A 22,861-nucleotide genomic window follows, 5' to 3' on the forward strand; every position below is an offset into this window, starting at 1 on the left:
ACATGCTTTAATGCTTAAAAAAAAAACATCAGTTTTCTAATACTGTCCAGTGCTGCAGCACTGTATTCCCCCTCTGTCTGAAGCGCTCTGTTTTAGCTCCTGTCTCTTTAAGGCCCCCCTCCTGAATACCCAGTCTCCTCTGATTGGTCAGCTCACACATGCCTGACCCAGCATCGCTAACAACAACAGAGCAGCTGTCCATTCCATACTAGCCTCGAGGCATTAATTATGCAAATGTGTGACAGTGACGTAGTGTGATGTCACATAGTCATTGAAGTAAAGGCGAGACTACTGACGAGGCGTTTCAGGAGCAGAGTTTTCTGTGGGAGAGAGGAGCTTCGGTTGGTGTGGACCTATTTAACTTTCAAAATCTTTTACACGCACAAGACCAGAAATAAAACACAGAAGGAAAGGAAAAGAAGAAAAAGCGTAATAGTTGTCCTTTAAATCGAATAAGATGGTGCTTTGGCAGTAGTGAAATGTAACTAAGTACAAGTTACATTTCAGATTACAACTTTTCATATCTTTCCTGTCGGTGAAAACCACCTATCTCCAAATATGTGGATTTAGAAATGTTCTGATATACTGGAGGATCAAGCGTTCCTTTATATGTTGAGATAATGTATTTCATTTGTTAAGTGAAATAAACTATTTGAACTCTTGTAGGATTAGCTGGAAAATGCATTGTCACGAAGCCAAAAGCTGTAGATTAAACTACCCAACAGTGTATAAAGCAGTTAAAATGAGCTCAACCTTAAACGTCTAGCCTTTAACAGTGGTATAAAAACATGATGAATGTCACCATTATATTCTTTGTACATTATAATTCTTCATCATAAAAAGGAAATTTACAGGTACTATGCAAAGCAAAGCTGAAAACCAAATACAGAATTTTTATTCTTACTGAAGGTCTGCCTACTGTGTATGCATGTGGGTAAATGTGTGCGTGTTTGTACTCTGGTTGTTTCATATTAAAGGAGACATATTATGCTAGTTTTCAGGTTCATATTTTTCTATGTATCTAAGATTATAGGTTTACATGCTTCAGTGTTCAATGACCCGATCAGTTTTCTCATGCTGTCCAGTGGTGCACCACCTCTATTCTCCTTGTGTCTGAAACGCTGTTTTAGCTCCTCTCTCTTAAAGGCCCCTCTCCTGAAAAGCCCAGCCAGCACCGCTCACCCTGTCTCAGGTCGGCTCAGCTGGTGTTTTTCAGCTTCTAGTCAGCTGCACGCCTACCAGAATTATCTCCACAAGAACCAAAAACTTGTTTGAGAAGGAATGTGATCCGTATTAGCCTCAGCCTCACTGCCCAGCAGGCCAGTAACATTACAGCTTTGCAACTGTTCAATTACACATTCATTACACATACTACTTGTTAAGTTCATTAGCTTCTAATGAGGCTTAAGGTTCACACAGTTTCTCTTGCCTGACCCTCAATATTACAACACCAGTCCAACAGGGTTTCCATGTTTGAAGTACGATCACAGACAACCGGTATCAGTCTGTTCTTGCGCTTGCACCGTTACTGGCCCTCCTTGTTAATGTGCTCCATAGTAAAATTCAGACGTCCTTGAGCTTGTGAAGTTACCAGAGCAGTATGCTAGTAAAAAATCACAGACAATTCAATAGTTTTCCGGTCATTGTAGGGACATTCCTATCACGTTTCCATCAAAACTAAAGTTAATTCACAGATGTAGACTTTTGTGTTGATTCGTGCAGACAACAGAGCAGCTCTCAGGCTTAGCTCTTGACTTTCTAGAGGCCATGGTCTCATTAGATCTATCCAGTTTCCCACTGGCAAATGCTGAAATGCTGTGGTCTTTTGTTACAATATCCAGCAAAAGCTGTCTTACTTGCTTGTACTGTTCACCTCTTCATAAAACAACAGCAGACAGTGAGGTGGGTGGGACATTCACCTAGGTCTCCTAGCTGGAGGTGGTGCTGTGTTACATAGAGATGTAGATAAGTTACAGAAATAAAGGCTGAACTACAAACCAGGAGTGTCAGACATTTCAGGAGAAGTGTTTTGTGTAGGAGAGAAAAACTTACTTTGGCGTGGACTATGGACTTTGCAGATGTTTTTCGTGCACAAAAAGCTATGTGACACAGTAAGGGAAAGTATAATCCCCAAATAGCATAATATGTTTCCTTTAAAATAGGACTTCAGTGCTTTCAGGTTACTACAGGTTATCTGCAGTTTCAATGTTAAACATTAAATCTGCTTGACACTGCAATTCTCAGCCTTTTGCTGCATGAGGGTCACAGTCACTTCAGGGAAGCTCACAGTATGCTTTTAACGGGAAGGAGCTTTCGATTAAATTCATCAGAACAAAAATGCTTTTAGGAATGGTCAAAAGAAATGGGTGTAGTATGAATGTCATAGTAGGGTCATCTTATCCTCAAATGAAATAGTGTTGTAAGTCCTACATTATGTCTTGTGATTGAATAGGAAAAATTATTTTATCCAAAGCTGACAGTGATCTCAGAAACCCATAAGCAATAAGTGTTTCTTGCCGTTTTGATGTTGTTGTGATGTGAGACGAGCTTGCTCTGTCTAACAGTCATTAACCTCTAGCCTACACTAACTAAAACTTTTTTAAAAATCTTACAGCAGTTTATACATACTGTTTAACCCAAAGCTTGTTCTCCTTTTCTTCTTCTTTATTTTCACTTTGTTCACCTTCATGTCCTCTGTTAACACTCTTGAAACCCTCTCTCTGTCTCCACCAGACTTTTCAGCAGCCTAGGCGAGCTCCACACCATTTCTCAGAGAAGTTATGGCACTACATTCACAATCCGCCCTGGCAGCCGTTACCCCGTCACCCGACGCACCCCAAGCCCAGGTTCAGGCTCACCTGATCGGGGCGACCCTCTCGGACGATTCTCAAGCTACGGCCTACCGACCTCGCCAACTACACCACCACAGACCATCCTCAAATCCTCCAGCCTCAGCCTACCCCAGGAGCCTAAAGAGGTCCGCTTTGTAATGAGGAGCTCCAGCGCCCGTTCCCGCTCTCGCTCCCCGTCACCGTCACCTTCCCATTCCCCTGGGCTGGGGTCACCACTTTTAGCCCTCCGGCCCTTCCACCAGAAGCCCCTCCACCTCTGGAATAAATACGACGTTGGAGACTGGCTGGAGAGCATCAACCTGGGGGAGCACCGAGCAGGGTTTCAGGAACATGAGATCGAAGGCTCTCACCTCCCAGCTCTAACCAAGGATGACTTTGCAGAGCTGGGAGTGACGCGAGTCGGACACCGCATGAACATTGAACGAGCACTAAAACTGCTGCTAGAGAGCTGACCCCTGCCCTGAGACACAGCAACAGATGGAATGAAAGATAAAGAACGGGCAAGACATGGAGTTGATGAAAGAGAAAAGACAGGAACCGCTCCTCTTTTACTCTGGCTGCTTTTTATGTTCGGCATCACAAATGTTTACCTGTGGTCCTTAGCGACACATTGCGTTCCCGTTCTGCATTATTACCCTGCACTTGGCACTGCACTGAAGAGGAGGAGTCAATACATTCATCCCCCTCTACTCGGCCCTAAGTGTCAGCCCACCTCCTTGCCTGCAGCCAATTAGATTGGACTTCAAAATGGGCTTTGGTCTTTCTTTGCCGAGGAGAATCGCATGAGCTCCAATTAAAACATTTGATTTGTGAACGCTTCAGTTGTTCCCTTAGTAACACCCACATGCTCTCTCTCACTATTCCCTCCTCTCCTCTCTACCTCTATCCCTCCATCTATTAGGCCTCTGGAAGCCTTTTGCAGTTTGAGTAAAGGAGGAGGAGGAAGAATTTTTCCTTTCCAAACAGAAAGCTCAGTTGCCTTTCAAAAATATTTATACAGAGATCAACAACGATGGACACAGGACTATGGACATAGTGCTGACACAGCTCTGAAAAGGTGCGTCTGCTCTATACCTGCTGTTGTTTTTAAACCGAAGACTTTAAAGCCCAGAGGTGGAGCTCCACGAAGTAAACCACAGGAGAAACCCCTCCGCCTTGGTACCCAGACTGTGCTATCTATTATATTTGGAGAATGTTTAACCAACACTCGTGGCTTTTTTCATAATCAATTTTTTGGTTTTCCAAAGGGAATATTATATATAGGTATTATATAATATGATATATATGTATCTAAATATAGCTTTCAGAAGAAAAGACAATGTTGCAAAGATGAAATATAATAAACTAATCTGCGCCTGTTTTTGGTTTTTAGTATAGAAGGCAGAGAGAAATCTTTAAAATTTATTCCACCAATAGTTTACTCATTTCTACCAATTATATATATATATACAATATATATATATATTTGAAATTAAAAGACGTATATAGATATGGAAATGAAATTTTTGTCATAGGTATACAACTTTCCTTATGGTCACCCTTTCTTGAACCGTAGCATGACGAGTTGCATCACGTGTTGGACAGAGTTTGTTGTTTGTTTTTATTTTCTTACGGTCTTCCTTCATACTAAAGGGCATCCCATAATGTGAGGCTGAGACCCCAGTTGACACCCATCCCTACTGCTTCAGCTACAGACCTCACTGACGTGGTTTAGACTCTATCCACGACGACATACAGTAAGGACCATGTAACGAGACAGCTAATTGGTAAACGGGGCTCTTCATCTTTTGCCTGTAGATCACTCAGGGATGGAAGTTTGGGGCACTAGCATGGAGAGGTTGTTGGCTGTTGTTTCAATACTATCCATCAAAATTCTTACCTATGAGGACATTTTGATACCACCACACAGTCTGAAAAATGCTAGTAAAATTTCCATCCCTGTGACTCCTGATGATGCTTCTCAGACCAGATTTTTACCTGGCCATTAACCAACAAAGATTTGTCATACAAGGGCTTTTATGAGCGAGACATAAATTATGTGCCCTCTTAAAATTCCACTTCAGGAAATGTGTGTGTAGTTTATCAGGTTGTGGGGATGGGAAAGCCTCTGTAAGGTCTTAAAGAAAATTCAGTATTTTACAACCTGGCTGTGTCTTGCAACATCGCTGCTTCGCTGTATCTCTACAGTTTACTTAGTGAGTAAAATATTATCATAAACGGTGGCAGCCAGAGCTCTTAGATTAAGACCCAGGTTGTAAAAACTAAACACAACTGAATTTTACTTTAACAATACAAAATCTACAATTGTACTCATGAGTAGCTTCTGCTGGCAGTGAGAAACAGTGAGTTTTATTCACGCAACAAAAAGCATTTTATTCATAGCTTTTCTCAAATAAGAGTCCAGGTAATCTCTATTACCACTAAAAACCTCCGCACATCAGCAGCATCCAGTCAGAACGCCAAGGCACTTTCACCTGGCGAGAAGTTGTGTGCATCTTCTTTCTTTTTCTTTTTTCTCTTTTTTTTTTTGCTAAGAGTTTGTAAAAGCGGGTGGTGAATTTAAAACGTCGTATCTGGGTTGTAGGAATAGCACTCACTGCCTCACTGTGACCTCACTGATTATTTTACTTCTGACTCCAGTTGTTACAGTATGTCCTCAGACTCATTTTGGACTTTTTGGTTTCTATTCTTTTTTTTCTTTTTCTTTCTCTCTTTGTTGATTTGTTACCCTCGGACACTGTGGGTAGATTTTGTAGCGTGTGGAACATGATACTTAAATCTTTCACTCATTTGAATTTTAGAGTGACAGAAAAAAAGAGAAAAAAATTAATATTCTGTCCATTCTAAACGTACTTACACTTGTAAAAATGAACAGATTACAAATATTTGCTTTTTTTTTTAAATCACAAGCAATGTATATATGATAGATTTCATATAAATTTTTGAAAAACAAGAAGTATATAGATCTATATATGAATGTTTGGCATATATGCATAGTTAACCACCTGTGAAAAAGGTGAGCAGATTTTATTCTTTCTATGAACTCTTGAACTTTTGAACTCTGAACTATGAACTAGGGGATGATTTGCACAAAACAAGGTGACAAGGTGCTAACATAAAAGCCACCCAACGTCCAAGCGCATGTGTGCATCTGGATTCCCTGAATCTCTCTGTGTGGTTGTTCCTCTTCACCGTGTGTGTGTGACTGTGGGTGTATGTGTGCAAATGCTCGTTTGTTTGCATTTTGTGTGAGAATACATGTGACTGAGAGAGCGTATGGTTGATTGTTACATCTTCAGAGTTAGTCCACTATAGCCTTACTGTATTACCATCAGAGATTCCCGGCAGTGGCTGTGTCACACACACACAAACACAAACACGAAATACATACACACACACACAAACAGAAAAATGCACACATACATTCATCTTCTATTCCAGATCATTGTTCTGCATTTTGGTTTTGTATCGGATGACGCCGTCAAAAAGTGGACTGCTCTGCCCGCGACGGAGAGACAAACGAGAAGAGAGAGGAGAAAGTACCACAGGGTATTGAACGAAACCATCGTCACATTTTATATAGCAAGACAACTATGACTCACCTTGTAACTGTGTAAGTACGACTTATACAGTGTCACTGTTTTGTACTCCCATTCCCAGATGGCATCTGCGCTCCTTACCCTCCACTCTGTCTGGCAGCACTCCTTTTTCCTTTTTCAGACCTTCAGTTTCTGAGTTTTGGATATGCTATATGAGGTGATCCAGTGAGGAACAAACAACACAAAGGAAAAATGTGCCAAAAAATAACTTAACTTTTAACTGTATATTTGTCTTTGCTTTAGGACTATCTTAGTTACAGCATTCTTGAGCTGTTAGACTCAATAATATGGTGCCATCTCCTGGAAATCTTGAGAACTACAGACATTTGTTGTTAGATCCTTCTGTATTTCCTACAGGTGGAAATGCAGTCATTGTTATTATTTTGTAAAGATACAGGCTATATATATGTGTATATATATATATATACATATACATATACATATATATATATATATATATATATATATATATATATATATATATAGCCTGTGTATATCTACCTGTGAGCTTTGCATTAACATTTCTATTTAAATTTTGAGACAAAGTATCACAATTGCTTGATTTTACTGTGATGAAGGTTATTATGCAGCTTGGCCTACTGTTCCCATATAAATACAAACACTAAAGAGGTGAACGTGTATAGTCTCACACAGGCTGGCCTGGTTAGAACAAACATGCTGTAGTGAATACCTGGTCCAGATGGTTGTGTAAGTTTACCACAAACACAGATGCAAAATGATGCTACAAAGCAACGTGTAACAGACTTACACATCATTAGGTCAAATAAGTTCAGTGAAGGGTTATCTTTGTCTTATTTTCTAATCAACAAAGCACAATCTACATAGCGTAGGGGGAGCAGTGTAACCTTTTTAAAAACCCACTGGGGTCTGGCCACCTACCAGAACCAGTGATCTTATCATCGAAGGGTTTTTTCTTTCATTGTTGGTTTTCTCCTTGTTTGCACTGTGAAGTTTAGAATGGTGGATGTATCACTGCAACGCCTCAGCCTTGTCTCACAGGTGAACTTCCCCTTCTCAGCATCTAACGAGCAGACGAATCATCTACGACTTCTCTCCCAGGCAGCGACTTCTGGGCGCTTATAGCATTAGAAACCCCTCCCCCCCTCCTCCATTTTAATACAGGAAAGCCCAAGTCGAAATAAAACGTTAACCAGAAGCTACCTAGTGTTCTTCATGCAAACAGAGTAAGGGTGATAGTGAAGGTTGAGGCAAGATCTGAGATGTTGCCCAGGATATCTCCACCACAGAGATATATGTTTGTTATATTATGTAATAAATTTATAATTAAAACATGAACTGCATCAAAGTCTTGTTCCTGCTAATTCAGTGTCTCAGTAGTAACGTTACATTCCAGTGTGATTTATTGTGAGTTTATGCCACAAAAGTCACATATAAATAGAAAATATATACATGGTTTCTGTGTATTACAATCATTCACAAATAATTTGATATAAATTGAACTGCACCTTCTGACGTTCTTCATTTAACGTTCATGCTAACATGTATGAATGTAACCACCTCAAAGCTATCATGAAGGTCACAGCTGGCTGAGCGTTTCACAAGAGCTCAGTACAGCTGATGTCTTCTCATACATGACTTATAATATGCTGAAGTTGACTACTACTCAGTACATCACTGCTGGATCACAGCAAGTCGAGAAACAACACATCATAAAAAATTGGTTACATGGTACATTAAATTTTCATTTAAAAGACGCTGAAAACAGACTTTTACATAATAAAATGAATGAAACGAAAGCAGCCAACAGATGCCGCTCCCCGCTGGCACTGTACATGACACTACACACAAACGTCGAGAACAGCAGCACATACAGTTTATAATCACACGCTCTCTTTGTTCAGTGCGAGTTATTTTTCAATGCTTCACATTCTTATCACAAGACACAAAATAAGCAAACATTCAGTCTCATTGTAGGATTTTCTACTATTATTATAGTAGATATTGTTTAAGTATGAATGATAATGCTCGAACAAATCTGGTAAACAACACAATTCCTATTTATTCCACCTGGTTTATTTCCTCCTCGATGTCACTGGACGGATGGAGGGCAGTGACTGAAAATCTGACTGTCAAAATCCAGTGGTAGAGTTACAAAGCAGACCACCAGAATTATACAATAACAATGTGCCTGTTGATAGTGTCCATCACAGAGAGTCAGATTTCTCACATTTCACCTAAAAGCATTATCTATTCACAGCATCAACCTCAGAGGAGGAGAAGTTATCCATGAGACTATAGGAGGGTTTGGAGGATCTGTAAACATCGGTCAGTCCAAGTCGGGACTCTCTGCTTTCAGTCCGTCCTCATCTGCTTCTGAATTGTCTTCCTTCTTCTCCAGGTCAAAGTTCTACAAGAAAAGCAAAATAAATGTCATCAATACAAACGGTTTCAGTCCAAAACACTTCGACAACTCATTCCAGACACAAAGACGGGAAATTAGTTCAAAAATGTTCCACATGAACAAGAAAGTCATTAAAAAAGTAAATACTCTTCGAGTTCATGAATACGCTGGTTTGGATCATGGCGGTTGGAGTAAGTCTTTGAAACATTTCTATTAAACAAAACAACAATGGCAGATTATAAACCTATTATGGAGATTCTTAGAGCATAAAAGATCATTTAGCTTGAGTTGTACAAAGCTACACCAGCTTAAAAAGATGAGCCCATCAGTGATCAGGCTGTGTTTTGGTATTCAGAGAGGTGTACCTCTAATTCTTGCATCACTTCATCCATGAAGTCGCTGGGGTTTTGTTTGTAGTCCACGGCTCTCTTGATCATCTCTCTGAACATCTGTGGTGACAGTTTCAGACAGAACTATCAACACACGGGCGCAGTTTAACTGTTCTGGACAATTTATGAGATGATGCTGACTTTATTTGATCCTTTGACTTAGAAAACAGGAGCACTGTCATTCTATTTGATCCTCGGGGTAAGAATGATTGTAAAAAATGCATAGTTTACTATGAAACTACTAATGAATCAGAAATGCATGAACAAATTAGCTTGGGGATCACGGGCCTTAATACTGCAGGAAAATGTAAAAAAAAAATAAGAATCAAACCTTAACTACATTAGTCCCATCAGCCGCTGACACAAAGTAAAAAGGTAGTCCTTGCTTCTTCCCAAAGTTAAAGCTTCTCTGTGTCACCTTCAAATCAGCTGCAGATGTGACAGACAAACAGACACATACAAATCTATAATTATCGATTTGGTAATACGTTGTTGGTAAAACAATGAATTATTTGAAGGATGGAGCAAATATGAAACTGTGCAAACAAATGTACTTATTCTGCTGTAACATTCACATTTAATACAATTGTAAGAACTGAATATTTCTTGTTTCATGTGCAGTGTCAGCGCCAGGCTCACCATCAATTTTGTTAGCAACCACACAACAGGGTATCTCCGGCCTGTATTCTCTTAGCTCCTTGTACCAGTTGGCCAGATTCTTATATGTGATCTTCCTCTGAACATCAAAAACCTAAGAGAAAGAAAAGAAGTTTACAAAGAGTTCAGCTGCCTTTGCCGACAGTGTGACACCTCCTCAGCAGTCTTCTAATGAGGATCGCCATCTTCATCTTCAATTCCAAAACATACATGACTACACGGATGGTTATATGAGAAGTATTCTGCCGGAATAACCTAAGGAAGTCAGGTGATATGGTACAAGATCTTGCACACCTTCATGCAGGCAATGAGAATTTGTGTCCTGGGTGTCCCAAGTGAATTTATTGTTTTCAGGTATTTAAAAGAGTATTTTCAATTCTCAGTTGCAGTTTGGTTAGGTTTAGGCAACAAAACTAGTCGTTTAGGTTGAGAGAAAGATCATGGTCTGACATAAAATAATAAGTCACGGAACACGAACAGCGATGATCACAAAAAATAAAGCAAAGTCATCTGTTTGAAGTTAGAAGTGACGAGACATATGATGCGAGCCCATGAGAATGCACATATGGCACACAATTCTCTGTGTGAAGCAGAGGCAGGTTTTTAGGGAGTATTTTTGTGGCCCAAAAAAAAAATAGACATTTGTTTATTAGTACACCTCCCTGCAAGGAGCAGGGCAAGGGATTGGTGAAAGCACAGGCGGAAATCAGAGCGGAGACAGGGGAGTGAAAGGTGAAATATCCGCCCTTGGATGAAAGGCACCTGTCTTGAGACCGAGTGTGTCTTACCATGATACATGCATGTGCTTTGTGGTAGTATGAGGGGTGCATGCTCTGAAATCTCTCCTGACCAGCCGTGTCCCAGAAATCTGAGAATCAGACACAAAAAAAAACAACCATCCCTGCTGAATTATCTTTATGATTAATTAACAACCAAGGTGAAGTTAGTTTTAGGTTGGATACTGGACACCCAGCAGCATCTTTTACTCAGTTTAACCCAGTGTTGGCAGCAGGAGGACGGTGAGCTCATGTCCCAGAACCTCACGCTACACTGGGGACCGACTTAGGGACCATCAAAAAACTACCCTATTGTTTGTTTGATTTACACAAAACAATGTTTCTTCATGCTGACTTGATGATATTAGTGAAAATTGTGCTAAAAAAAAAAAAAAAAACACTAAACTGATTTCATGTCGCACACTTATTTTGATTGCAAATGTGTTATGGATTTATTTTGCAAAAATATTTTTTATAAGACAATTTTTTTTTTCCAATAGCTTCCATGTCATGTCACTACACAGGCCACATAGGACACGCCAATATAGCAAAGTGGTTGTAGCAAACTGAACAACATGTTTTTACAGTTTTGGGAAGCACAATATTGGTATGTTTGTTTATTAACAAAAATTCTAAATATTCATATAAAAGAAGCAGTAAAATCCATTAAAAAGAGGTGTGTCTTATTTGTCCCTGGAGTCACTGGGTCACCTGACATGGAAGCTATTGGGGGAAAAAAAGCCATTGTCTGAAAAAAATATTTTTGCAAAATAAATACAAAGCACATTAGCAATCAAAATAATTCATTGTGCTACATGAAATCAGTCCAATATTATTATTATTTTAAATAATAACTTTCACTAATATCATCAAGTCAGCATGAGGAAACATTGTTGTTAAAATCAAACAAACGACAGAGTAGTTTGTTGATGGTCCCTTAGTCAGCCTCCAGCACAGCCCGTGGTTCTTGGAGGCGAGCTAACCGTCCTCCTGCTGCCAACGCTGGGGGAAACTGAGTAAGAGGCGCCGCTGGGTGTCTCCGGAGTGAATCCAATATCCAACCTAAAACTAACTTCACCTCGGTTAATTAACTTGGGTTAAATTATCATCTGTGGTCACCCAGAGCAGGACAAAATCAACTGCACAATACATACCGACTTCTACTGTCTTGTTTCCTACAGTGGCTGTGTGTTTGTAGAGGGTCAAAGCGTAGGTTGACAACTGCTGGGGACGGCTGCACAAAGAGTTAAGGATCTTAACTGTCTTGTCTATCTGCTTTGTTGATGATATGCCAGCTTGACCTTAAACAGCATGTTCACGTGCCAACAATGGCTGTGATGGCTACAGAAGGAAGATCTAATGTGATCCACAAAAAATGACTGATAGGGACGATTCATTTGAAATGTCTATAGCTGTTAAAGGATACTATTCGTCCATGAGAAACCTCTCCATCAGCCTATGAGAGAGAGAAAAAAAAACAGTCTGTGTTAATAAAACAGTAATGTGTTATTAAACAGCACAGCAGATAATCTACTGGAGAAAGTTTTAAAAAATTATTATGAAACACAACAGCTAGATGAGGCATATGCTTGATACAGCTCGTACTCACTTAGATTTACCAACTGCGCTGTCTCCCAGACAGATGATCTTCACTTCTTCGTCTGCATCATACTTCTTTTGGTCCATTTCAGGGATGCTCCCAGCGTCAACAGCCATTTTCTATCTACCTTTCTATCGCTTTTCCAAGGATTATGGTATCAGCCAACGTTAGCCTAGCTAAATGAATAAATACCTGAAAAAAAAAATGATTTAAGCCTCTACAGGAGCTAGCATCCGAGGGCTTTCGACAACGAGAATGGTGTTAGCTAGCTTGCCATCGGTTAGCTGAGGTCAACATCGTTTGGTTCGGCTTGATATCACTCATTTCATTTCGTTCGTCGGTCCTCACATCGACAAAACGGATGCTAGCTGAAACCAAGAATAGTACAAAGACGGTCATGTATTACACTTGGCTTTTTAAAGTCTCTTGTGAGTACTAGACCCGCTACCGTGCAGCCTGAGCAACTGTGGACTCACAACGGCTAGCGCTGCTAACTGAATTAGCTAGCGTTGATAGCATTTGTTATCCAAGGGTGCCTGTCAGAATATCACTGAATGACTTGCGTATATTATTTTTTTTGCCCACTACAAGGAAAAGTTTACCGATTTCATACGCTCATCTAGGTATCCAGGTGTTAAAAGTTTGTGGTGCTGCATGATGTCCCCAACGGTTTTCGTTTCTATGCAACGGGGACGCTCAAAGGACCTCTTCGTCAGATTCATGCTGTCCTCACAGGTGCCTGTCAAGAATGCTCTGCGACTCTCTGGTTATTTTTATTGAAGGAAACACAATTAATTTAAAGCCTGTTTAATGAGTACACTCCTTTCAAACCTTCACCCCCCAAAAAAATGTTTTTGCTCTGCTGCAAGGGACCTTAATTGAAGTTAATTCATTAACAAACAATGGAGTATCTGAATAATAATAATGTAATAAAAAAAAAAATTAAAAAAACATTTTTAATTAAGCATATTTTACTTCAAATACTGATAGTGGTCATCAACCAGGCAACGTGACAAGTACCAATACAATGGGGCCTATAACTGTAATGAAAAATTATTCTCAATAATGAGCATCTTGCTTTTTGTGCTTTATTTCCACACATTCAAATGGATTATATGTTTCATTATTCAGGCACATCTGCAATAAGGGGTACGATATACTGTGAGTGGCGCAGTCCAAAGGTGTAGCTCGGAGCCTTAAATCTTGTAATGGTCACCTAGGAAGAGAGAAATGTCAGTGAATGAATAAAATGCTAAATATTTGGGGCTTTTGTGACGATCAAATAAGACATCATGAGGTTTCTTACCTGTTCGGTATAATGTGCACCTGGCCCTGGCTTCTTTGTTGTTTCACCAGGTGTGAAATTGCGGCCTGTCATGCTGAACTGGGGAGCTTTCTGCATCAAAACATTAGGGTCCACGGCGTTGTAGGCAGCAGGGCCAGGGGTCTGGAAGGTAGGCAAAAGTAGTTAGAACAAGAGCATATCACAAGATTTCTAGATTTTTTTAAAGGAAATTGTTTTTATGTGCACCTTTTTCAGGTCCTCATAGAAGCTCCCAACCTTATTTCGGCCACAGAGTGAGTGGGTGGGAGCTGAAGCCGTGGTCACAGTTTTGGGCCCCAGCACAGGCGGTAGATTGTATGCAGCTGGACCTGGAGAATGAGCGACAGGTGAAGTTTATATTCTTTATGACAAAAAAACTTAATCCACAGCTTATATTGACACCAAATGCAACATATTACCTGGTGTTTGGCTTTGTTTTAAATCTTTGCTTCTCCCAGATAGTGTGAAAGCTGGAGCAGAGCGGTAGGTCATCTTTTCTGATCGCTCTGGGACATACTGGCCTGAAACACCAAGGAAAGTCATACAAAGACACAGGTAACAGGTAAACTCAAATGGCAATTTTAATATGTAAGAGGTTTTCTGACCTGGTCCAGGGACCTGGAACTGTCTTTGCTCCTTGACACGGCTGTGGATCGAAAATGCTGGAGTGCCGTCTCGGCCATTTCGTGTTATGTTGGAGGGTATGAGGTATTTTGGTCCAGGTGAGCGCTCAGTACTGGTCTGATTGTGGCGTATCCCGAAGCTGAACATTGGTGCCTTGAATTTAGTTGAATCATGTTTACGATAACCTTTATGGAAGATACAAGGACAGAAAATGTAAATTATAGTAATAATAACAATAATAATAATAATAATAACAATAGTAATGGTGGTTAAAAAAAAGGCTTAATGGTCATTTTGGCTGTACCTGTGAGTCCAGGCAGGCCATACTTGGGCCCCGGGCTACCATAGAGGGCAGCTATAGGCCCTTTTGGCTTGTGGGGCCTCCAGTTCCCAACCCAAGGTTCACTGCTTGTCATCATCCTGAAATAATCAAGAAAGACACAGAGAGAGAGAGAAATGGATTGTGGACAAAAGGCACTTGATAAAGTGGCTTTTCAGTTATAAGAGGAAGACCAACTATTTTCTGGTGGGTGAGGTCACCAGGAACATCAATGTCACCAGCTGATCATTTTGAATGATAATAATAACAGCCTGTGTAGTGAAGCACTTCTAAGTTTAAGAATGTTTTGGTGAAACTGAATAAACTTTGGGTGGATAATATCCCCAATGTCCTCCCTTTATAACTGAGCACCCCTGTTACATGGACTGACTTCAAAAGATTCAAAATAGTCTGTGATTGTCTTTTAATTCAACTGCCCAACAGATTTTAGATTTGACATTGCTTGTTTAATGACCTTAAACTTTGGTAGCTACAATTCTTTCTAACTTTAAGTCGCTTTTACCATGAAAATATAAAGCATGAATGACTTATCAAAACATTACAATTGAGTGATATACATCTACCTCTGTCTGTTTCTGTGCTTGATTATTTCACACACACTTGTCACACTTAGGAAAGAGAGCACTTGCCATGTTAGTGAGTTAAATAAGGCAGCAGGCTAGTGAATCATAACCATTTCCCTGGTAGCATTTTCTGTAACTTACACCTTGGTTACACATTAATGAAAATGTGCCTAACTATACTGTAGTTGTCACGTGCACACTTATTTCTGTGCTGTAATTAAATACATTTCTGGCATTTGTTGGTCAAGTAAAACCAGTGTTACTTCAAAGCCAGTGAACACATGTAGCATACACCCACAGCAGCATTTAACAAAACAATGAGTGCAGACAAACACATGAAATCAGTGACTGCTTTCACTTTAGTTCATTTATAAGTAAAGTAACCGCTCAAAATAAACAGACTAAATCATTTTACCTTGTTAAAGTCTTGATCCTGGTGCAAGTTTCTCTCCTGGAACACAGGACAACTTCTTGAAGTTGTCAAGATTTTGACAACTTCACTATGACGACGTTGACATGGAGACAGTTCTCTGACAGGCATGTGTATGGATGTTTGTGTGTGAACACTGCAGGAATTTCTGAAATGTGAATTCAAAAATAAACATAGCATGCTGAAGGTTTAAATGAAAAGGCTAAAACAGACTCCAGGATCATACTGTGGACAAACTCACTGGGTCTAATCTGCTAATCAACCGAAAGGATTTAGCTTACAGTTGACATCAGTGTCATTACTGAATTCTTGTTTACAGGATTTATTTCAAGTTTAACCGCTGTACCAGTACAATATGCAGGACTGGGCCATGGCATTAGTGACACTTAACTAGGTTTTTTAAAACTCAAAGCCTATATAATCGTGGTTTCAAGGATACATCCATGTTGAAATATGAGGTGTTACAGTAAGGGATCAATCTTCTTCATCCACTTTAAACATACAAGACTGACTGTTCATGGAGCTTGAAAATGATGTACATGTAACAAGAATGAATCAGAAAAATTCAGCAGTTTGCCTCATTATCCTTTATTTTTTTCTATATCTTTGCATATAGTCATTAACACGTGAAACATAAAATGTTGAAACAAAATCAAATGAGTGAAATTCAATGGCTTTACAAAAAACATCAACAACATGTAATCACTCATACAGTATAGTACTGTGAAGGTTTCTAGTCCTCCATCCCTAAAAACTAAAAACAGGACAACTGAATAGGCCTTAAGCTATATGTTAAATTCTGTTTTGAATGTATTTTTTAACAGTTTTTGAAAACAGCATGTTAGCATTTGAACGTTGTGCTGCAAATATGGTGTGTTTTGCGTGTGGTGGTGTCTGAAGAAGGATAGTGTTCATGTTTTTTTGGAAAATGTGGCCACTGAATGCATTTTGTCTGAAAGCAATGAAAAATGATAAACAGTTCGGCCGCTGTATCGCTGTCTGTGTGATGAGTTTGATCAGAATATGTTAGCAATCACAAAAATGAATAAATAAATGACAGTCAGGCCTCATTCCTTGTATTATTTACATTGCCTACTGTGACATGTTAAAATGTCTTCCACCAAAAAGGCCTGTTACACGTCTCAGTTTTGCCCAGGATGAGATACCGCCATGTTTAACACTGCTGTTTGTTTTTGTTCCGGTGTGGACTCCGCTCTTCAGAGTGTAGCGGTGGTGCTGCAGGTTCTCGTGAGGTATCTGTAGTTGTGGAAGGTTTCTCTCAAACTTGCCTTCAGGACTTTCATCAAAGACCCAAGACTTCCCATGTCCTCTTGGGGGCGCTGTTGGGTTTATTGGGGGTGGAAAAAAGGCAGTTATTGAACTAAATTGAACTAAACTCCACACTCGCATATATACTCTTCTTTGCATCCTGTGTTTCCACATTAGTCTCACCCTTGTGAGTGTCCGCATCAGTCGTTGGAGCACTGCCTCCTCCCTGTGTGGACACGGGCTGGTCACCGTGCTCACACAGCTCAGTAGACAATAGATGGTGTGTCTCTGTGGCTGTAATGATGTAATATTGAAAATAACTTTTTATATTTTTGACACGGAGGTTTAGAGTTCATAGAAAAAATACTAAAGAGTCACAGATGACTTACAAACATCAGTTTCTTACCTTCTTGAGGACACTGAGAGGCTTCCTGTTGTTTGCTGCACAACTCAACCTGTCTACATCCTCTGCACTCAGAACAGGCTCCTGAATGAGGGTGGATGAAACGGATAACACCCAGAGAAAGATCTTTACCAAAGTATGGGGAGTGTAAACTGAACATTTTTTCCTACATAGCCCCAGGACAAATTGTTAACACTAGCTTTATGTCCTGTTGTTTAATGCAACTGACCCTTAACTTGTCCAGCCAGGTCCACAACAGACAACTGAGGACATGAGGATCTGACTCGGTGACCAGCAGAGCCCAGCCACAGTCGCTACTGTTCAGTTCCTCCTGTTGAAAAAAGTGAGCGGCAGTATTATTTCAGTTTAAGAGCTTAAAATCAAAGTGGTATGTTCTTATGTGAAACCAGGTTTTGCGCTAGAACTGCAACAATTAGGCTATTATTTTGACAATCGTTTAATTGTTTCAGTCATTTTCAAACATTTGTTGGTTCTAGTTCCTCAAATGCAAGAAATTGTTGCTTTTCTTTGTCATTCATAAGAGTAAATAAAGAGTCTTTGGGTTTTTAAATTTTTGGTTGGCATTTTTTCGACTAAACGATTTTTCATCGTAAGTTGCAGCCCTAGTTTGCACCAGTTTCTTATTTACCTGCAGCAGAGCCGATCTCTGCAGAACAGTGTCTCCTGGAGGACCTTGGTCTGCCATTGCCTTGGCAACGGCCCGGGCGACTGAGGTTGGGCCTGGATTATGTGGATTTCTGCACAACTTTACACGACAGAGATCAGAATGTTTAAAAAGCATCCACACCAAAGCTTTAATATCACCAGCTTTCTTCACAGTGAGAATGACAGTTACCTCGATGTTGGAGCTGTATTTATGAAGGGCCTTTTTAGCTGTGCACTTCGACCTCTTAGCACAGTTGTTGCTTGTTCTCATGCCTGATATTGGGATGTTTGTGATGAGTGTGTGAGATTCCTTATTGGTGGTCTGATGGCCTGGTGAAGGAAGGATCGGACTGACTGGTCTCAGATCAGGTCGAATCAGATCCTGCACGCACCAGTGTTTCTCATTTCCAAGTGCTGAGGTGCAATATGGACTCAATTCCTGATCCTTCAACACAGAATTTAACAAAGTGAGAAAAGCCCAAACCAGTTTGGTTTCACATTCAGAAACTTTATGTTATTGAGTGCAAATACTGTGAATCCGGACCTCCTGTACTGCGATCTTGCTGAGGTCAGAGTCGCTGTAGCTGCGTTTGTCCAGCAGCACCTCTCTCTTTCTCTCCAAGAACCCCAGCGGCTCGTCCCAGGAGGACACCGAGTCTGAGCCCGCCCATGAGCCCATACGACCCTCCCTCAGTAAGGGCAGGTACTGTTTGGCCACCAGGGTCTCCCTCACAGTCCTGCTCAGGGTCTTCAGTGCTGACCTCTTTTCCAGCTCGGCGTTGACCTCTGGAGGAGCAGGGAGACCCAGGGCTAGGCAGGAGAGACACGCACACAGGAGGTACACCACCTGATGAGAGGGGGCGGATGTCAACTCTACAGTACAGTCAGATGTGGTAATGACACAGCATTAATGTAGCATGACCATAGTCCTGACCTTGGGTGTGTGTCTGAGGGTGCGTGCCTCCTGACCATGCAGCAGCAGTGCCTGTCGGTTCAGGTAGTGCTGCAGAGTGAAAGGAGCTCCGTGCCGCAGGCTGAGGTCTGGGTATTGGACCAGTTGTGTACCAAGCAAGCGGGCAAAGTTAAACACCTGGCTGATCTGTGCACGGGTTTGGATAGAGCGAGGCCGTTTAATCCGCACGTAGTGGACGGCCTCACTCGGGCTGATGCGCAGGGTGAAGACCAAGTAACAGGCTATCAGCACGCCTGCCGAGCAGAGATACATGGACAATTATATACATGTATAATTATGACTGTAAGTATTCAAGTCTCATCTTAGTACATACAGTATGTATGTATGTATCCGCACCTGTCCTGCCCAGGCCTGCGTGGCAGTGCACCGCCACTCTTCCTTCCCTCACTGCAAAGGCCAAAACCTTCACCCCATCGATTAAACCAACGAGAGAGGTCACACCAAAATCTGGCATCCCAAAGTTGTAGAAGTAAACTGCAATTATACAAATATGAGCATACATGTATGCTCTTAGGATCATTCTGAACATTGATAGGAATGAACTGTGTCTGTAGGCACCTTTATAATGAAGGAACACAGTGTGTGATGTAACTAATTAGCTGCTTCCTTATTGGCACAAACCACATCCATCTCTCATAATATTTGTTCCAACTTTAACTGTTTCTGGGAATTCACACCGCCCGCTTTATTAGTGGTAAATATTTAAAAAGGGCAGTTTTAAGAATTTTAAGCAAAAATCTCACAAATACCTAATTGTAATTCTCGTGTCATGGGAGGTCAGTAAATAATACAAATCTCACTGTCATTGTCCATGAATATCTGTGGAGAGTATGTGAAACCACTTCCAGGGACTAGGGGCGGTCCACAGTGAGCATGCTCTCCTGGAAGCTGCATGTTGATGATCGATCTGACGTTCAACCTGGAAAAGAGTCATTATGTTTTGAAGACAACAGTTGACACGAGTGCTGTGTTTTTGTCTTAAAATCCACATCTACACACTTGACAGACACAAAGGAGCACACATAATACAGGAGCAATAATAACAGTAAGTAATAACCTTTGACACTGTTCTATGATGTTGTACTTCTCAATCAGATAATTGGATGGTCGTGCCATGGCAATAATGTCATCTGTCACCCTGCAATAGGAAGAAGTTCACAATTAGCGAACTGCCACTTTGAAACTGTATGTAACACAGCAACATCTACGAGGCCGCAGTCACACAGAGTCTCACCAGGATGAGAAAAGGCCTCGAATGACCTGTTGGTTTAATTTCCAGCACTCAGGTCCTTCATAGCGACAGTCTTTTCCTCCACAGGCCAGCAGACAGAGGAGCTTGGGGGGGATGGCCTTCACCAGGTTCTCCCTGGCCTGAGTGTAGGAGGGCCGTGGTACTGGTAAGTGTGAGGTCAGGGTCGGCATCATCCTGCACCAGGGGAAACCCCCAAGATTACCCTGAGTTATCACAGCACTATACCCCAACTGGACCCACTGGTAACTTCCTGTCACCTTCTTTCCCATTTGTGAGCCTTTGACAAAGATACACCTCTTTAAACGGACGACTTTTGTAGCTGTGTGCTGTTTTGCAGAAATAATTTTCCATATCATGCATGAGACCTAATTCTGAAGCAGAGTTAGCTTCTGCTTTAGATGTATTTATTCTAATACAAAAGAAAGTAATAGAATGAGTCATACAGCTGGAAAGGACAACAATAATTGCAAATCATCTCAAACATTGATAATCAACCTCGGGCCATGAATTTCCAGTGGTTGCCAGATGGTTGTAGAGAAAGATTTTTTTTTTTTCATTACATTGCCAAAACAAGTGATACTATTTGCTTTGAACTAGATGTTATTGAGTACGATTGTGGAGTGAAAGTGTCTATGAGCATGACTTCTGATTGGACACACTCAGAAAAATCCCCTTTTTTTCATTTTTGATACTTTCGTGATCACCAACCTGATATTTCGAGGGGGTTGTGAATCACAGAGGTTGAGAAACACTGGTCTAGAATACAATGAATTTATAATATTCCAGCATAATACAATGCAATCAATCAAAATTGAAAACTTACCTTGTTGATTATGTTGGACAGTAAAGCTGTAAATCCCATTTAATGTATTTCCAGAGTTTGAGTGCAGTAAAGTGAAGAAGCAGCAGCAGAATACACATGTGCTCCTCTATGCTGACCCACCCTGCTGCTTACAGACACACACACACACACACACACACACACACACACACACACACACACAGAAGTGTGTGCTGACCCAGCTTCACTAAGCCTGATTAGCTGTCATAAATACATTACAACAGACATTCACACATTATGGCAAGCCAATTATATAATGCTTATACCCTCACCTATAAACACTGTGTATGAAGGTCCTAGTTACTTCGTTCCAGCTAAAGCTTCATATATGATTTCACATATATGAGATTGTGTTGCAGAAAAAAACATGAATTGTTGATCTCACTACTATTAATACTATATCTATTAATAATAATTAATATAGCTAATGTTACTCATCTATCCTGGTCTCATTTCCAAACACACCAGCACTGTCTCTCTCTTCACCACTTACTTACTATAAACATGTTATAGATGAGTGGAAATAAAGACCCTAATATAAGTAGCTGTTGTAAAACAATTTAGTAAACTTGACTTCATACATGCCACACTGGCATGTCTTCATCTCAAACATGCCAGAAAACTGACACACATATCATAGGATTGATCGCCCCCTGCAGTGCAGCAATGGAAACAGCATGATGATAACGGTGATGACACGAGTCCCCCGTTTCTCCTCTATCTCTTCAGCCCTTAAAATACCATACAAAGGATGTTACATAGTTGTGGCCTATACTGTGGATGTAAAACCTGAGGCAATTTAAAATGTAAATAGTTCCTCCTCCTTTTTATAGAGAAAAGTATACTACTGTTACACAATTTAGCTGAAAACACCAAACTTACTTTCTGACTGTGGACCAAAAAAATCTTCATATCTTCTGGCATTTCATATATTTTGACTTTTTTATTGTAGTGAAGTGTTTTTCACCCTTCTAATATATTTTTTCTACCAGTTGTATTTGTATTTTATGAGGAGGTTTGACTATTGTGTGCTCTGTTATGTATTTTTGTGATATTCTGTGTCCCGTCTGCATCAAGTCCTCTGCAGTATTGTGGCTGGATCAGGCAGACTTTGTATCTTCTGTAAAATGGTAATGTGTGTTCATAGTTTTGTACACTGGAATTGTGGCTCCTATCTCCTATTGTTGCTGACTTTTTGAAGTGTATTTGAATTGTGGGATGTGACCTTGCTGTGCAGTCAGATATTCTGTTCTCTACTTTCTGAATGTCTTTAGGGTGTGTATGTGTAAACATTACATAATAAGGGAAAGTACAGTGAGAGATTCCCTCCGTTCAACCATTTAGATTTTAAACATATTCATAAATGACCGGCATAACATAACTTTTTGCAATCGGTTAGTTTTTATTTTTTATTCATTTTTAACTTAGGTTTATTCACTTGCCATTGAACAGGTAAATCTTCCAGATTATTAACTATCATTAACCATTGCAAGGAAATTTTGACATTGTGAAAATATTCTATTTATGGGTTGTGTTTGTTTGTTATTGTAATTTTTATGTTTTATTCTAAATTGTGAAAACCTCCACTCTGTACATTTTAAATTGTCTTCATGCATACGAGTCTGGTTCTTAGAGTATTATTAAAAGGCTTTTATACAATGTCCTGGTTACTGTCCACTTTCACCTTAAAGGATACATTCACCCAAAAATGAAAATTCAGTCACTGAACTGTCATTGAAGATGTGATTTCGACCCTTTTTAAAGCAAAGATCTGCCACCGCTTTTTGCAGCTAAGACAAAAACGTTGGCCCACACTTCATCTGCAGTGTAAGCTTGGCTGTGCATAGAGGGTTTAAATATCGTCTGTTTAATTCAATTTGGGGCCTCTGTGCTTCCACGAACTTGGATTACGCCAGACAA

General features: G+C 40.3%; 4 protein-coding genes across 5 annotated transcripts in view; 1 reads left to right on the forward strand and 3 right to left on the reverse strand.

Moving 5' to 3' along the window:
• Positions 1–7,768, forward strand: part of shank3a (SH3 and multiple ankyrin repeat domains 3a) — a 150,048-nt gene extending 142,280 nt beyond the window's left edge. The window contains 3 exon segments of the mRNA XM_084363630.1: positions 2,734–2,898; positions 2,900–2,925; positions 2,928–7,768. Coding sequence (XP_084219756.1) covers positions 2,734–2,898; positions 2,900–2,925; positions 2,928–3,304 — 568 coding nt within the window. The 3' untranslated portion in view covers positions 3,305–7,768.
• A 704-nt stretch (positions 7,769–8,472) lies between these two features.
• Positions 8,473–12,976, reverse strand: rabl2 (RAB, member of RAS oncogene family-like 2). Of its 2 annotated transcripts, XM_084363633.1 has the most exons (9): positions 12,531–12,976; positions 12,266–12,448; positions 12,083–12,112; positions 11,811–11,890; positions 10,669–10,748; positions 9,863–9,974; positions 9,555–9,652; positions 9,200–9,283; positions 8,473–8,840 (listed from the first exon to the last, which is right to left on the reverse strand). In XM_084363633.1, exons 2-9 carry the CDS (start codon positions 12,370–12,372, stop codon positions 8,760–8,762), a joined length of 672 nt encoding a protein of 223 aa, XP_084219759.1. In that variant the 5' UTR covers positions 12,373–12,448; positions 12,531–12,976; the 3' UTR covers positions 8,473–8,759. The 2 variants fall into 2 exon arrangements, with proteins under 2 accessions (XP_084219759.1, XP_084219758.1); XM_084363632.1 differs by having other exon boundaries at positions 12,266–12,976.
• Positions 12,977–13,326: 350 nt separating this feature from the next.
• On the reverse strand, positions 13,327–15,627 carry cimap1b (ciliary microtubule associated protein 1B). Its single transcript, XM_084363631.1, has 7 exons — positions 15,523–15,627; positions 14,509–14,624; positions 14,186–14,389; positions 14,000–14,101; positions 13,788–13,909; positions 13,563–13,703; positions 13,327–13,472 (listed from the first exon to the last, which is right to left on the reverse strand). Exons 2-7 carry the CDS (start codon positions 14,621–14,623, stop codon positions 13,380–13,382), a joined length of 777 nt encoding a protein of 258 aa, XP_084219757.1. The 5' UTR covers position 14,624; positions 15,523–15,627; the 3' UTR covers positions 13,327–13,379.
• Positions 15,628–16,754: 1,127 nt separating this feature from the next.
• LOC311263703 (protein tyrosine phosphatase domain-containing protein 1) lies at positions 16,755–20,273 on the reverse strand (the record flags this gene model as incomplete). The annotated part of the gene is made up of 12 exons (XM_084363972.1): positions 16,755–16,877; positions 16,990–17,100; positions 17,213–17,293; positions 17,439–17,540; positions 17,859–17,975; positions 18,066–18,320; positions 18,429–18,722; positions 18,810–19,081; positions 19,185–19,322; positions 19,649–19,767; positions 19,906–19,986; positions 20,083–20,273. The coding sequence occupies 12 exons, from the start codon at positions 20,271–20,273 to the stop codon at positions 16,755–16,757; spliced, it is 1,884 nt and encodes a 627-aa protein (XP_084220098.1).
• Positions 20,274–22,861: the final 2,588 nt, after the last annotated feature.

The sequence above is a fragment of the Pagrus pagrus genome, assembly GCF_965226575.1.
Source record: "Pagrus pagrus genome assembly, chromosome: 10".
Classification (NCBI taxonomy): Eukaryota; Metazoa; Chordata; class Actinopteri; order Spariformes; family Sparidae; genus Pagrus; species Pagrus pagrus.

Bases quoted from the DNA above. Each gene is read 5' to 3' on its own strand.
- rabl2 (XM_084363633.1), bottom strand. From the start codon at position 12,372: ATGGCTGTTGACGCTGGGAGCATCCCTGAAATGGACCAAAAGAAGTAT. The intron at 9,975-10,668 runs GTAAGACACACT...TCTTTCTCTTAG, and splicing joins AAGCACATGCATGTATCATG to GTTTTTGATGTTCAGAGGAA. The intron at 9,653-9,862 runs GTGAGCCTGGCG...TCACATCTGCAG, and splicing joins GGTTGCTAACAAAATTGATG to CTGATTTGAAGGTGACACAG.
- cimap1b (XM_084363631.1), bottom strand. From the start codon at position 14,623: ATGATGACAAGCAGTGAACCTTGGGTTGGGAACTGGAGGCCCCACAAG. The intron at 13,910-13,999 runs GTAATATGTTGC...CTCATTCTCCAG, and splicing joins AAAACAAAGCCAAACACCAG to GTCCAGCTGCATACAATCTA. The intron at 13,473-13,562 runs GTAAGAAACCTC...CTCTCTTCCTAG, and splicing joins GTGCACATTATACCGAACAG to GTGACCATTACAAGATTTAA.